Genomic DNA, 14,024 nt, shown 5'->3' with positions numbered 1-14,024 from the left:
ATCTTTTAGTACAAAGATAGTAAGGTAAGGAAGAGGTTGGAAATTATAGGTGTGTGGTAAATAAATTAATAGGAAGGCTTTGAAAACAGAAATAGTGAAGTTTCTGGAACCCAGTGTATTACAGGACCCAAGATAATGTAGTTTCATTTGAGACAAGCCTTGTAATACAAATTTGATTAAATTTCTTTGACAGGGTGACCAAAGAGATGGATCAAAGGAGAGTGCTAGTTGGTAGAGTATTTATATTTTAGCAAAGCCCATGATATGGTACCACCTAGATGACTGAGTACCCTTGGTATGGACCACAAAGTGACTGACTGGGTATGACAGGTTGTACATTTCATCCCAGGAACAAGGATCAAGGGGTCTCCTCAACCCCTTGCAGAGCAGCCCCTGGGAAGAGGGAAATGATTGCTGGGATTGCAATCCTGTTTGGGAAGTACTAGTCAGCATAGAGAGACTAGGAGGGTGGTAGTAGGACCAAGATATCCCTTATCCTTTCAAGCCAAGCCCAGAAAAAAGCTCAGAAGATAGAATGGACCGATTTACATTTTGAAGTACCTGATTCACATAGTTATTTGCATATGTACTTACTACAGAGATAAAAGGACTCTGAAGCCAGTAAGAGACCCTAAGGACTGGTGAAAGACCCAGAAAGGGAGATGGAAGTCATAGGGTGTCATAAGACTCCAGGGGGTCTTTGACAGAGTTGGCATCTTCTCACCCTAAGGAAGCTAGTAGACCCTATTCAAGGCTCTCCAAAGGAAAAGTGTACAGCATACTACAGAGTCCCAGGGAACTGGAACTCAAGAGTAACCCTTGGGAGGAAGAATACGGGCATAAACCTAACTCCTGGTAAGCCCTCAAGAGTGAGAGTGACTGGTGGCAAGAAATCTGTGCATCAGCAGGGCCAAAGTGGCCGGCATTCCAGGAGCACCCACGAACTTCAAAAAACCACGAATACTGGATGCAGTTTAGAAGTGGGTATCGGACACGGCAGGTATTGCTAGTGCCAATGAGGGCGGTGGCGCTTGCAGATCAGGGGGTCAGAGCAGCTCTGAATAGCTGTTTAAAAGCAAGCCTCTCTAAGCAGACAGAATCCAGCAGGGTCCATAGCTGTGTTCTAAGCCTCCTTCCTAGATTTCCTTCTCATTAAGCTAATACAATTGGACAGTATATGCGGGTTCCAGAAGAGGAGATCAGAAAAAACTGCGAATGACTGAGTCTGCAAATCATGAACCACAAATTCGCAGAGAGATATACTGTAGTGGTAAATGGAGCTCACTCTGAGGAAAGGGATGTTACCAGTGGTGTGCCGCAGAGTTCCATTGTTAGGCTGATTCTTTTAAAACTTTTTAAGCTATGTTGCTGAAAGGCTGTTTGATAATACCGAAATCTGCAATAGGGTAGACATAGTATATGACAACAGATAAAGACCCAAATGGTCCATCTAGTCTGCCCAATCTGATTCAATCTAAAAATTTGTTGGGGTTTCTAGATTTTTGTAAAAAGTTTCACGCAAAATGTCATCAAGTAGAAGCTTCAGTAGTTCTTTTGGCAATTGGTCATAGTCTAGAGCAGGGGTGCCAAAAAGATCGATCACGATCAACCGGAAGATCACGAAGGCAACACGATTCGATCGCGTTGCCTTCACATTCTACTTGCTTCATGACTCAGAAGCGCTGAGCCGACCAACTTCCCCCACCCAACGTCAATTCTGACTTTGGAGAGAAAGTTCAGGGCTAGCCAATCGCCTGGCTGCCTGGCTGGCCCGGAACTTCCTCTCCGACTTCAGAAATGACATCGGGGAGAGAAAATCAGGTCAGCCCGACGCTTCTGTGTGGGGAAGCAGGGAGAGTTTGGGACGGCGGTGATTTGGATGCCTGTTCCCTGATGGTGGTGGTGGTAGTTTGGAGGCCTGTTCCCCGATGGCGGCGGCAGTGGCTTGGGAGCAGGCAGGGAGACAGAAAGAAGGGGAAGCAGGGAGACAGAAATAAAGAAGGGAAAAAGAAAGAAAAGGGGCATGGAGAAAGACAGACAGAAAGAAAGAAGGGCAGGGAGACAGAAAGAAAGAAAGGGGGGACAGGAAGACAGAAAAAAAGGGGACATGGAGATAGAAAGACAGACAAAAAGAAAGGGGGCAGGGAGTCAGAAAGAAAGAAAGAAAGGGGAGGGGGCAGGGAGAGAGGAAGAAAAAGTTGGCGGAGGGAATGAGGTCTGGAAGCATACAGCAGGCTGAAAGAAGGGAAGAAATATTGGATGCTTAGTCAGAAGAATAAAGTACATCCAGAGACTCATGAAATCACCAAACAAAGTTAGGAAAAATGATTTTATTTTCAAATTAGTAATCAAAATGTGTTAGTGAGCAAGGGACATCGACGCCTCTTTGAAAGCTTACGGTTTGAAAAATAATGAAACATGCAAAATGACACCAGCGCAAGGTTTTCAAAATTATAATTAAGATTTATTGAATTATTGTTTCTATTTTTCCATTATGAGATCAAAAGAATCAAGCATAATTGCTTAATAGTTGCGCTAATGGGAGATCGCCATAGTTGCCAAATGCTGGCCTTCTCATAACGATCTCGTTTTTCTATCTCATTTCATTCTATTATATACTTTTGGCTTTTCGTGACATCATCATCATAACAACCAATAACAATTCTATGGGTGGTCTTAAAGTTGGATAAAGAAAAATTCCTCCACGTTTAAAAGTTAGACAAAGTTTTAGAACAGTACATTTGTTTGTTTATAGTCGTTTCTGAATATAAATATTAAGAGAAATTATTTGTTAAAAAGATGCTGAAAAGTTCTAAGCCTTGGAGGAAAAGAAAATAATCTGACAGGTTCAAATGATATAGCCTTAGCCTACAGGAGGAGGAGGAGCAGCCTGAGCTGACAGGCTCACACACAAAAAGCAAGAGTCTCTGACTTAATTACTTCCAGATGTTGTTTTAGGATTTCTTTAGGTTGCAAAGATATATACAATTATGTTTTTCAAAACTCATTCCTTTGTTCAACACACAGTCATATACAAATCACTCCAGGGGCCCCCATTCATTCATAACTCGGCCATTCATACTTAATGCATTTTATATCTTAATTTAGGACACGTTATCTTCCTAGCCAGTCTACAGCACATGTGGTATTAATTAACACCACGATGCTGAGAACAAAGACCTGGACACACAAAATGGATTCCGAAGGACAGAAAATATGGCAAAGACAGAGAACTCAAAATGAATTCCTTTGGTTTCCTTTCTGATCTGACCCAACAGCAAAATACATAAAACACCACCATTCTTTCCCTTATTTTAATCTGTAGTGTGTTTTTCTGGCTTTAGTTACATATTATTCAGATTTTTATTCACCCGTTTTTCGTACGCTTCTATTTGGGCGTGTCCCTAACTGACACAGATGTATCTAACTAGAATTACCAAGAATCATACGAAAAACAGGCGTTTTTGTAGAAAGACTCCACAAAAAAATATTGCACAATCATGTTCTGACATCCATTCCATTACCGTCCCATACACATCACCCCCTGCTGGCCACGAGCCACTACTCCTCAGTTAGATAGATTGTTAGCCCATCGGGACAAAGAGGGAAAAATACTCGAGTACCTGATTGTAAAATCGCGTAGACAACCTTGATAGGCGGTATATAAAAAAAAACAAAAAAACCTAATAAACCTAAAATTTATATATGGCCCCCTTTTACTAAACCGCAATAGCGTTTTTTAGCACAGGGAGCCTATAAGCATCGAGAGCAGCGCAGGGCATTCAGCGCAGCTTCCTGCACTAAAAACCGCTACCGCGGTTTAATAAAAAGGGAGGAGGTATATTTGTCTATTTTTGTATAGTTGTTCCTGAGGTGACATTGCATAAAGTCATCTGCCTTTAAAAACCCGCAGATTATAAATGATAATTAACATTTTCTCTGCGTACAGTATACTTTGTGTTTTTTAAATTTTATTGTTAGTAGATCATTTTGACTTGGTCATTTTAAAAGTAGCTCGCAAGCCCAAAAAGTGTGGGCACCCCTGGTCTAGAGCCTCCAAGAACTACTTACTATGCTTGGAGTCCGCCTCAAGTGGAATGGAAAGTTCTCAGACATTTGCCGTAGAAATCTGGAAAAAGTGGACCTCTCAGAAAAGGCAGCAGGTCCTTGAGAAGAACGCTGAGGTGAATCTGAACTAGCAGAATCCTCATCATCAGAAGAGAGTGGTTCCTGCTCAGTGTCTCCCAATAAATCTGAGTCCTGATGTAGACAGCTGTCCAGGCCTACCTCGGTAATGAGACCTCGAACGCTATATACTGGTTTCAATAAGTATATATTTATTTAGCCAATCAATAACAGCTCACAGGAATAAATCATTTAGCATATAGTGTAATAGAAGGTGATCTCTAGGCCTAGAGGTCCTCTGATGTCTGTTCTGACCTCTCCCTTCTAAAGGCCTGGTTTTTATACATTTCTTAGTGGCCAACACCACGTTGGTCTATATCACATGATACATCCTTATTGGTTATTTACCTATGCACTACTGCCTAGTTACCTTCCTTTATTGGCTGGTTGACCTGCGTCATGTTATATGTTCGCCCTGTTTTCCGTAAGACCTACCTTATTCCCTGAAATGCCTGTTTCCCCACCATATTAGTATTTCCGAGCACAAGCCCCCCTCCCAACTTTAAACATCTCTGATACTTTCTATTAGATGATATTTCTTATGAATTCTTTCTTCTTAGAATTCTGTCTTCTGACCATGGTCTGTTTATCTCTTTATGGTATCTGGCTGGGTGGGCCTTGGTGTAAAACCACAGCTAGCCCACAGCCTCAGGACCTGTTGCTTTTTCTCTAGTTTTACTTCTACAGTAGCTAATTGAACTCATAAAACAGCGTATTTCTCCATCTTTGCATGCTCTTTAGTCAATGGTGAAATATCTTTCCACAGTTAATCTACTGTTTCTATCATCTGCAGAGATAGATAAGGTAGATGTCAGTTGCAGGGGGTGAGGGCAGTTTTTCTGTAAAGAGAAAAGTGATCTTTGTCTTTATCCCATCCCCCTTCACCTGGCTTGCTAATGTCAGGACTTACAGGGATGTATCCCACTTCACCTGGCTTGCTAATGTCCTTCTCTCAGTCCTTAATGGAATAAGGACGATGCTGAAGACTCTGTGTCAAAGGCTCAAGGTGTTTCATCTTACAAGAGACAACTGGTGCCGTGGAGACGGGTCCACACACTCCCGTGTCGATGGTCTCGGCACCAGTGGAGCATTAGTTAACGGTGTGGTTGGGGTCGTGAATTGTTCAGACTGGACCGGCACTGGGAGAGTCGGTGTCGACATAGGAATAAGCTGTGTCAGTACCAACATGTGAAAATGCTCACCCAATTTCTCCTGAAGCAAATTATCAATCTTTTGCTTTAGGGAGAGTACCAGCACCGTTTGCTTTTTAGCCGGTATCACTGGTGCCACACTCCGGTCCGGCAATGAGGAGGCCAATGTCAAGGCACTCACCGAGATCGGGTGCTTACGGGACTTCTTGGAGATTGGCATGACTTGACTCAATGCCATTTTGACCAGAGTCCCAGATGGAGTAAGGGAAGGCTTCTTAGCTGGCTTACTCACTGGTTGGTACGACACCGGAGGTGTCTCTACTGGTGTCAATATGCGTGGTGTCATCTTAGTCGGCGCCGCTGGTGTCAGTAGCGATGTCGGTTCCCCTTGCATAGTGAAAATGAACAGTCGCTGCTGTTGTAGAACGCGGTTTTTCAAAGTTCTTTTCTGCAGTGAAGAACGAGTACAGGTCTCGGGACAGTGCTCTGGCCCCAAACACTGGAGATGTGTCAGTCACAGAGATGGGCCGAGCACAGCGATCGCACTTCTTGAATCCCATCAGCAGGCATGACATCGACGGGACACTGCCTCAGCCAAATTAAATTCGGTGGCCAAGGACGAACAGGCCCCGCCTGGCCAAAAACCCACGAGGAAGGAAAAAGAAACACGAAAATGACTAAAAAGTCACAAACGTGCGAGCGAGAAGGCAAAAATATTTTCAACGGCCGTTGAAAACTAAGAAACTGAGGATCGCGCGCCTATATTGGGCGGGAAGGCACTCACGCATGCACGGTGCAGGCTACCAAGAACTTTCCAAAGACTTAAAGTGGCGATGCACTTTTGAAGTGGTCCGTGCAGGGGCTTCATCAGCGACGTCATCCATGTGTGAGAATATGCTGCCTGCTTGTCCTGGGATAATCCATGCTACCGATCCAGGGCAATGGACTTTGACTATGGACTTTTCCTCCAGGAAATTGTCCAAACCTTTCTTAAAACCAGCTACGCTATCCACTCTTACCACAACTTCTGGCAACATGTTCCAGAGCTTAACTATTCTCCAAATGAAAAAATATTTCCTCTTATTAGTTTTAAAAGTATGTCCCTGTAACTTCATTAAGTGTCTCCTAGTCTTTGCAATTTTTGATGGAGTGAAAAATCGATCCACTCAGGATTTTGTAGACTTCAGTCATATCTCCCCTCAACTATCTCTTTTCCAAGCTGAAGAGTCCTAACCTTTTTAGTCTTTCCTCTTTTGAGAGAAGTTCTATGCCGCTTTATCATCTTAGTCTCTCTTCTTTAGTTTGATCCTTTTCTAGTGCCATTGTATCTTTCATGAGAAAAGGAGACCAGAACTGAATGCAATACTCCAGATGAGGTCACACCATGGAGCGATACAGGGGCATTATAAAACATTCTTAGTCTTGTTAACTATCCCTTTCTTAATAATTCCTAGGATCCTGTTTGCTCTTTGGCCATCGCCACACCTTGGGCAGAAGGTTTCATCGTATTGTCTATGACGACACCCAGATCCTTTTCTTGGGCGCTAACCCCCAAGGTGGACTCTAGCATACGATAACTGTGATTCAGGTTATTCTTCCCAATGTGCATCACTTTACATTTGTCCACATTAAATTTCATCTGCTACTTGGTCGCTCAGCCTTCCCGGATGGAGTGTCCTGCTGACTTGCATTTTCTTTCAGCACTGTCAAATAGCTCATTGCCTTTCCAGCACTGGTTGGTGTCCTTGAGAAACTTCATAGCAAGAAATCTTCACACTCACATGCCACACATTAGCACCTCAGCATCTGAACTGAAACCAGTTTGTAGAAGTCCGTGACTTCAGCAACTCCAACAAAATGCAGGAATAGGTCTCACAACCTGTAAAAGTCTCCCATAGGTTCCTGTCATCTATCTCACTCCCAAATGCAGGAATAGGTCTCACAACCTGTAAAAGTCTCCCATAAGTTCCTGTCATCTATCTCACTCCCATAAAAATATGTTTCCAGCATATGTGAAATACAAAGCATATTTCCTAAGGTCTACACAATCCATATGCAATTTAACAACTTTTAACAATTTAGTGTTATCTGCAAATTTAATCATCTCACTTGTCGTTCCAATTTCCAGATCATTTATAAATAAGATAAATAGCACCAGTTCCAATACAGACCCCTGTGGCACTCCACTATTTACTCTCCTCCATTGAGAAAAATGACTATTTAACCTACCCTCTGTTTTCTATCCAATAACCAATTCCTAATCCACAACTGAACTTTGCCACCTATCCCATGACTTTAATTTTCTCAGAAGCTTCTCACAAGGAACTTTATCAAAAGCTTTCTGAAAATCTAGATACACTATATCAACCCACTCATGTTTATCCATATGTTTATTCACACCTTCAAAGAAGTGGCAAGATTTCCCTCATCTGAACCCATGCCGACTCTGTCTCATTAAATCATGTCTGTCTATAATTGTTTCCACCATTTTGCCCGGCACTGAAGTGAGGCTTACCAGTCTATAATTTCCTGGATCTCCCCTGGAGCCCTTTTTTAAAAATCAGCATGACATTGGCCACCCTCCAATCTTCAGGTACTACAGTAAACTGGCAAGACTCAAGGTGAACAAAGCCATGGGACCAGACAATTTGCACCCAAGAGTGCTCAGAGAATTGAGCGATGTCCTGGCGAAACCTTTGGCTGAGCTATTCAATCTCTCCCTAAGTAAGGGGAAAGTTCCCCTGGACTGGAAATTAGCTAATGTCGTTCCTCTGCATAAAAAGGGTTGCAGGGCAGAGGCTGCGAATTATAGACCGGTGTGTCTCACATCAATAGTGTGCAAACTCATGGAAACACTAATTAAAAGCAAATTGGACACGATCTTGAATGAAGGGAATCTTCGGGATCCCAGTCAACATGGATTCATCAAGGGTAGGTCCTGCCAATCCAATCTCATCAGCTTCTTTGACTGGGTAACAAGAAAGTTGGACTTGGGAGAGTCTATGGACGTCGTGTACCTGGACTTCAGTAAAGCTTTTGACAGTGTCCCACACCGCAGGCTGCTAAACAAGATGGAATCGATGGGGTTAGGAGAGACACTAACTGCATGGGTCAATGATTGGCTGAGTGGCAGACTTCAGAGGGTGGTGGTTAATGGTACCCTCTCTAAAACATCGGAGGTGACCAGTGGAGTGCCGCAGGGCTCGGTCCTGGGTCCACTCCTTTTCAACATATTCATAGGGGATCTGACTCAAGGGATTCAAGGTAAAATAACACTATTCGCCGATGACACCAAACTATGTAATATAGTAAATGAATGCAGTTTACAGAATTATATGGCGCAGGACCTGCTTACATTGGAAAGTTGGTCCTCAACCTGGCAGCTAGGCTTCAATGCTAAGAAATGTAAGGTCATGCACCTCGGAAGCGGAAATCCATGCAGGACGTACTTCTTGAACGGAGAAACTTTAACTAGGACTTCAGCAGAACGAGATTTAGGAGTAATCATCAGTGCAGACATGAAAACTGCCAATCAAGTGGAGAAGGCTTCATCTAAGGCAAGGCAGGTTGTATCAGTAGAAGTTTCGTCAGCCGAAAGTCTGAAGTCATAATGCCGTTGTACAGGGCCATGGTGAGACCTCATCTGGAATACTGTGTGCAATTCTGGAGGCCACATTACAGTAAAGATGTGCGCAGAATTGAATCGGTTCAGCGGAAGGCCACCAGGATGATCTCGGGGCTCAAGGGTCTCTCGTACGAAGAGAGACTGAACAAATTGCAGCTCTACACTCTCGAGGAACGTAGGGAGAGGGGAGACATGATCGAAACATTTAAATACCTCACGGGACGTGTCGAAGTGGAAGATGATATTTTCTTTCTCAAGGGACCCTCGGCCACAAGAGGGCACCCGCTCAAACTCAGGGGCGGAAAATTTCATGGCGACACCAGAAAGTATTTCTTCAAAGAGAGAGTGGTTGATCATTGGAACAAGCTTCCAGTGCAGGTGATCGAGGCAGACAGCGTGCCAGACTTTAAGAATAAATGGGATACCCATGTGGGATCCCTACGAGGGTCAAGATAAGGAAATTGGGTCATTAGGGCATAGACAGGGGTTGGGTAAGCAGAGTGGGCAGACTTGATGGGCTATAGCCCTTTTCTGCCGTCATCTTCTATGTTTCTATGTTTACAGACGATTTTTGCAACAGGTTACAGATCACTAACAGCAGGTCAGCAATTTCATGTCTGAGTTCTTTTAGTACCCTGGGATGTCCAGGCAATTTATCACTTTTTAACTTGTCGATTTGGCTTAGTATATCTTCTAGATTCACCAAGATTTCTTTCAGTTCCTCCGTATCATCACCCTTGAAAACCATTTCCAGTTCAGGTAGATCTCTTACATCCTCTTCTATAGATTGAAGCAAAAAAAAAATCAGTCTCTTCTGCTATGGCCTTATCCTCCCTGAGCATTCCTTTTGATCCTTGATCACCCAATGGTCCCACAGATTCCCTCACAGGTTTTTAACTAATCTGCGCAATGCACAACATTTAGAATAAGACAACAGTACAAATTTTTTTTTCCTTTTTGAAGAAAATTCAAAGAAATAGAACAAAGTCAGAAATCTCAACACAACAATAAGGATTAGCCAGATTTTTCTTTTTTTTAAGAGAGAATGCAAATATTTCACTTAGCTCAAAACAGGGAGGTCCCAGAAACAGATTCAGCTACCGCATATGTTTCAAAGAAGCAAAGCCTTTTGCCAGTATAAAGGTAACACCTCTGCTTGTATGGACCCATGGTAACCTTTTTTTGGCATCTAAAGTCATGAGTTCCTTGCAAGGGGGTCGTTGGCATGTGAGCACCTGGCTTTTATGAGGGCATAGGTATGGGAGCTGTCGTTTGTCAAATAGTGATTTAAATACAAATACAAATCTGGGGCTCTACCGTGCTAAATCCTCCTGAAATAAACATTTGATCTCCAATTTCATATTGCTTCTTTTATTATTTGTAATATTAAAGCTCTATGCTCATTATCCATATTCAGACAAATAATTTTCATTATTCCTATTCATCCAAACAGTAAAATAAGCTATTTGGTACAGTTCGATTTTTGTCTATGTTGTTCTCTGTTTCAATACACACAGATGTGCTGTATAATGTATAATTATCAACAGATGAACTATATGCAAGAAATGTGTGTTACCTTCTGTAGAATGAGGTTCAGGTACACACTCTCTTCCCAGTCAATATCTGGGTCACCAAGTCCTGGTAGCTTCTTAGAATCTTTGCGATAAACTTCAACTGCAACATGCTGGTAAAGAGATATGCACAGTTAACAGGATGGGGAGAATTTTTCTCTTCCTCATACAACACAGAGTAAAGAATGACTCAGGGACAGATACCCATGGTTACCCGCAGGGCGGGGACAGAGACAAAGCCCGCTGGGACAGGGACAAACTTTGTCCCTGTGTCATTCTCTAAAAACTTGAGACTAGTACTTAACACATCTTAAGACAACTGGCAACTGAATTCAATGATTAAAAAACAAATAAACAAAAAACTTGCAAAAAACTGCTTTTAGATTTAAATGAACTATTGTTAAATGACATCATTTATGTTTTGTCTACCTTTGTGGCAACAAGAGTCTTGTCTGCTGATGAGACTCCTACCATCTGCAATGTCTTTCCATCATATGCCCAGCTGCTTAAGCATCTTAATTTTACTGCAACATATTCATCCATTGTTGCTGGCTTCAAGGACCATTTCCAGCATTTAATAGGCACTTATTTTCCTGTTCAATTACCACAACACAGTGTAGGTTCTCTCTACACCCATGTTTGAAAGACACTCATAAGAAATAAGAACATAAGAACAGCCTCTGCTGGGTCAGACCTGAGGTCCATCGTGCCCAGCAGTCCGCTCACGCGGTGGCCCAACATGTCCAGGACCTGTGCAGTAATTCTCCAATTAACTTTTTCAGATTATGTAAAAAAATAGGCAACTGAATCTTTAGAAAGGTTGTACCAAAACCAGATTGAAATAAAAGGCTCTATCTGTGATTTATAAACAGTTGTACAGAATATTGTCCCTTTTTTATACTTTAATAAAAAGACTTAAATATGAAATGATAACTGTTCGAGGCTTGTGCAAATGAGGACAGAGTCCGCGGGGACAGGGACAAATTTTGTCCCCGTGTCATAACATAACATAACATTGTACTTATAAATCGCATAACCGTAAGTTCAATGCAGTGAACAAAAAATTAAAAACAACAACCTAAAGATGATTTAAATTAGTTCGCTAAATATTTTGAAAAAAGATGAGTTGTCAATTGAGTTCTAAAGTGCTTGTAACAGCAAGCACTACGCAACAGTGACCTAAATTCCTTGTCATAGAAAGCAGCCTGAAATGCTAGTTTATGTTCCAATGATTTCTTGCTCTTACAACCTTGAGCAGACGGAAAATTAAACAATGCATGTGATTCTCTCCTATGTTTATGGAATGCTATGACAAATCTATTGGTCTTATAGTTTGAGCAATACCATACGCAACTTTGTAACAAAAACAACCCAGCTTAAACAAAACACGTGCCTCCACTGGAAGCCAAAGCAACTCACGGTAGAAAGGAGTCACATGATCATATTTCTTTAGACCATAAATTAATTTGGCCCTGTATTTTGAATCAATCTAAGCCTAGCCATCTCTTTCTTGGTCAAATAGACACTGTTACAATAGTCGAGAAGACTTGGAAGTAAGAACATAAGAATTGCTGCTGCTGGGTCAGACCAGTGGTCCATCGTGCCAGCAGTCCATTCACGCGGCGGCCCCCAGGTCTAAGACCAGTGCTCTAAATGAGTCCAGCCTCACCTGCGTACGTTCCAGTTTAGCAGGAACTTGTCCAACTTTGTCTTGAATCCTTGGAGGGTGTTTTCCCCTATAACAGACTCCGGAAGAGCGTTTTGGTTTTCTACCACTGAACTAAAAGTTTAAAGGCCGGAAACTCAAAATATGATTTTATGGTACACAGCTTCCACAATGTATAATAACACTTTTGCACCACAGCATCTACTTGCTTTTTCATGGTCAAGTGTTGATCTATAACAACTCCCAATATTTTAATCATTGAATTGTTCTTATAGAGTGTTGAGTCTATAGTAATTGATGGTTCATGTAAAATTCTAGGTGGAGACGCAACAAAGAATTTGGTTTTATGATTTAATTTGGATTTAAATTCTTGCATCCATGATTCCATCAGTTTCAGTATAGACTCAATTATTTGAGTAATACGAGATATAGCTGTATTACAAAGAATGATGATCGTAATGTCATCGGCATAAATAAACAGTCTAGAGCCCAGTATGTTCAAATGAAACCCCAGAGAAGATAGATACACATTAAATAATGTGGGGGAGAGTGGTGAGCCCTGAGGGACCCCGCAAGGGTTTTTCCAAGCTACGGAAAGCTGAATGTTAGATGTAACCTGATAGTGTCTCGATCCAAGGAAACCTTTGAACCACGAGAGAACATTATCTTGTAACCCTAGGGCATCTAGGCAGGCCAATAACGGTGTGATCCACCAAGTCAAAGGCGTTACTCAGATCAAACTGAAGAACCAATGCACTACTACCCTTGCTCAACAGACCATTTAGATCAGCGGTGCCCAAAAGCACAGTTACTTACCATAACAGGTGTTATCCAGGGACAGCAAGCAGATATTCTCACATGTGGGTGACGTCATCCACGAAGCCCCGACACGAACAGCTTTTCAAGCAAACTTGATTGAAGATTTCAAGTTTGCTGGTGCTGCACCACGCATGTGTGTCCCTTCCCGCTCCACTAGAGGGCGCATCCCCTCCTCGTGGTCTTCAGTTCAGATAGCCAGCAAAGAAACCAACCCCGGGGAGGTGGGAGGGTTGCGAGATATCTGCCTGCTGTCCCTGGATAACACCTGTTACGGTAAGTAATTGTACTTTATCCCAGGACAAGCAGGCAGTATATTCTCACATGTGGGTGACCTCCAAGCTAACCAAAAAAGGGACGGAGGGAAGTTGGCAATTTAGGAAAACAGATTATGCAAAACCAACTGGCCAACTGAAGACCAAGTGGCAGCCTTGCAGATCTCCTCAATTGGCGTGGACCTGAGGAAAGCGACAGAAGCCGCCATCGCTCGGACTTTATGTCCCGTGACCCGATCATGCAGCGAGAGACCAGCCTGAGCGTAGCAGAAGTAAATACAAGCAGCCAACCAGTTGGACAAGGTGCACTTAGAAACAGGACGTCCCAACCGATTAGGATCAAAAGACAAGAACAACTGAGGAACCTTCCGATGAGACTGGGTGCGTTGGAGATAGAATGCCAACGCCCCTTACAGTCAAGAGTATGAAGCGCCACCTCCCCAGGATGAGAGTGGGGCTTCGGAAAAAACACCCAAAGAACGATAGACTGATTAAGGTGAAAATCTGACACCACCTTAGGCAAGAACTTGGGATGAGTGCGTAGGACCACCTTGTCATGGTGAAAAACAGTAAAAGGTGGGTCCGAGATCAAAGCCTGCAGCTCACTCACTCTGCGAGAAGACGTGAGTGCAAGCAGGAAGATCACCTTCCAAGTAAGGAACTTCAGATGAGCTTTGTCCATGGGCTCAAAAGGAGGTTTCATCATTAAAAAGAAGAAAAAAAGCATTTATTTCC

At 42.7% G+C, this 14,024-nt stretch overlaps 1 protein-coding gene across 3 annotated transcripts in view; it reads right to left on the bottom strand.

Annotated features, from left to right (window-relative positions):
• KIAA0930 (KIAA0930 ortholog) overlaps positions 1 to 14,024 on the bottom strand; it is a 218,875-nt gene that overhangs the window by 156,001 nt on the left and 48,850 nt on the right. For all 3 annotated transcript variants that reach the window (XM_033951707.1, XM_033951705.1, XM_033951706.1), the window contains exon 3: positions 10,538 to 10,645. In XM_033951707.1, coding sequence (XP_033807598.1) covers positions 10,538 to 10,645 — 108 coding nt within the window. The remainder of the gene's footprint in view (positions 1 to 10,537; positions 10,646 to 14,024) is intronic.

The sequence above is a fragment of the Geotrypetes seraphini genome, chromosome 7 (genome assembly GCF_902459505.1).
Source record: "Geotrypetes seraphini chromosome 7, aGeoSer1.1, whole genome shotgun sequence".
In the NCBI taxonomy this organism is placed as follows: domain Eukaryota; kingdom Metazoa; phylum Chordata; class Amphibia; order Gymnophiona; family Dermophiidae; genus Geotrypetes; species Geotrypetes seraphini.
Note: the sequence above shows the minus strand (reverse complement) of the source record. Positions and strands in the feature narration are given on the sequence as shown.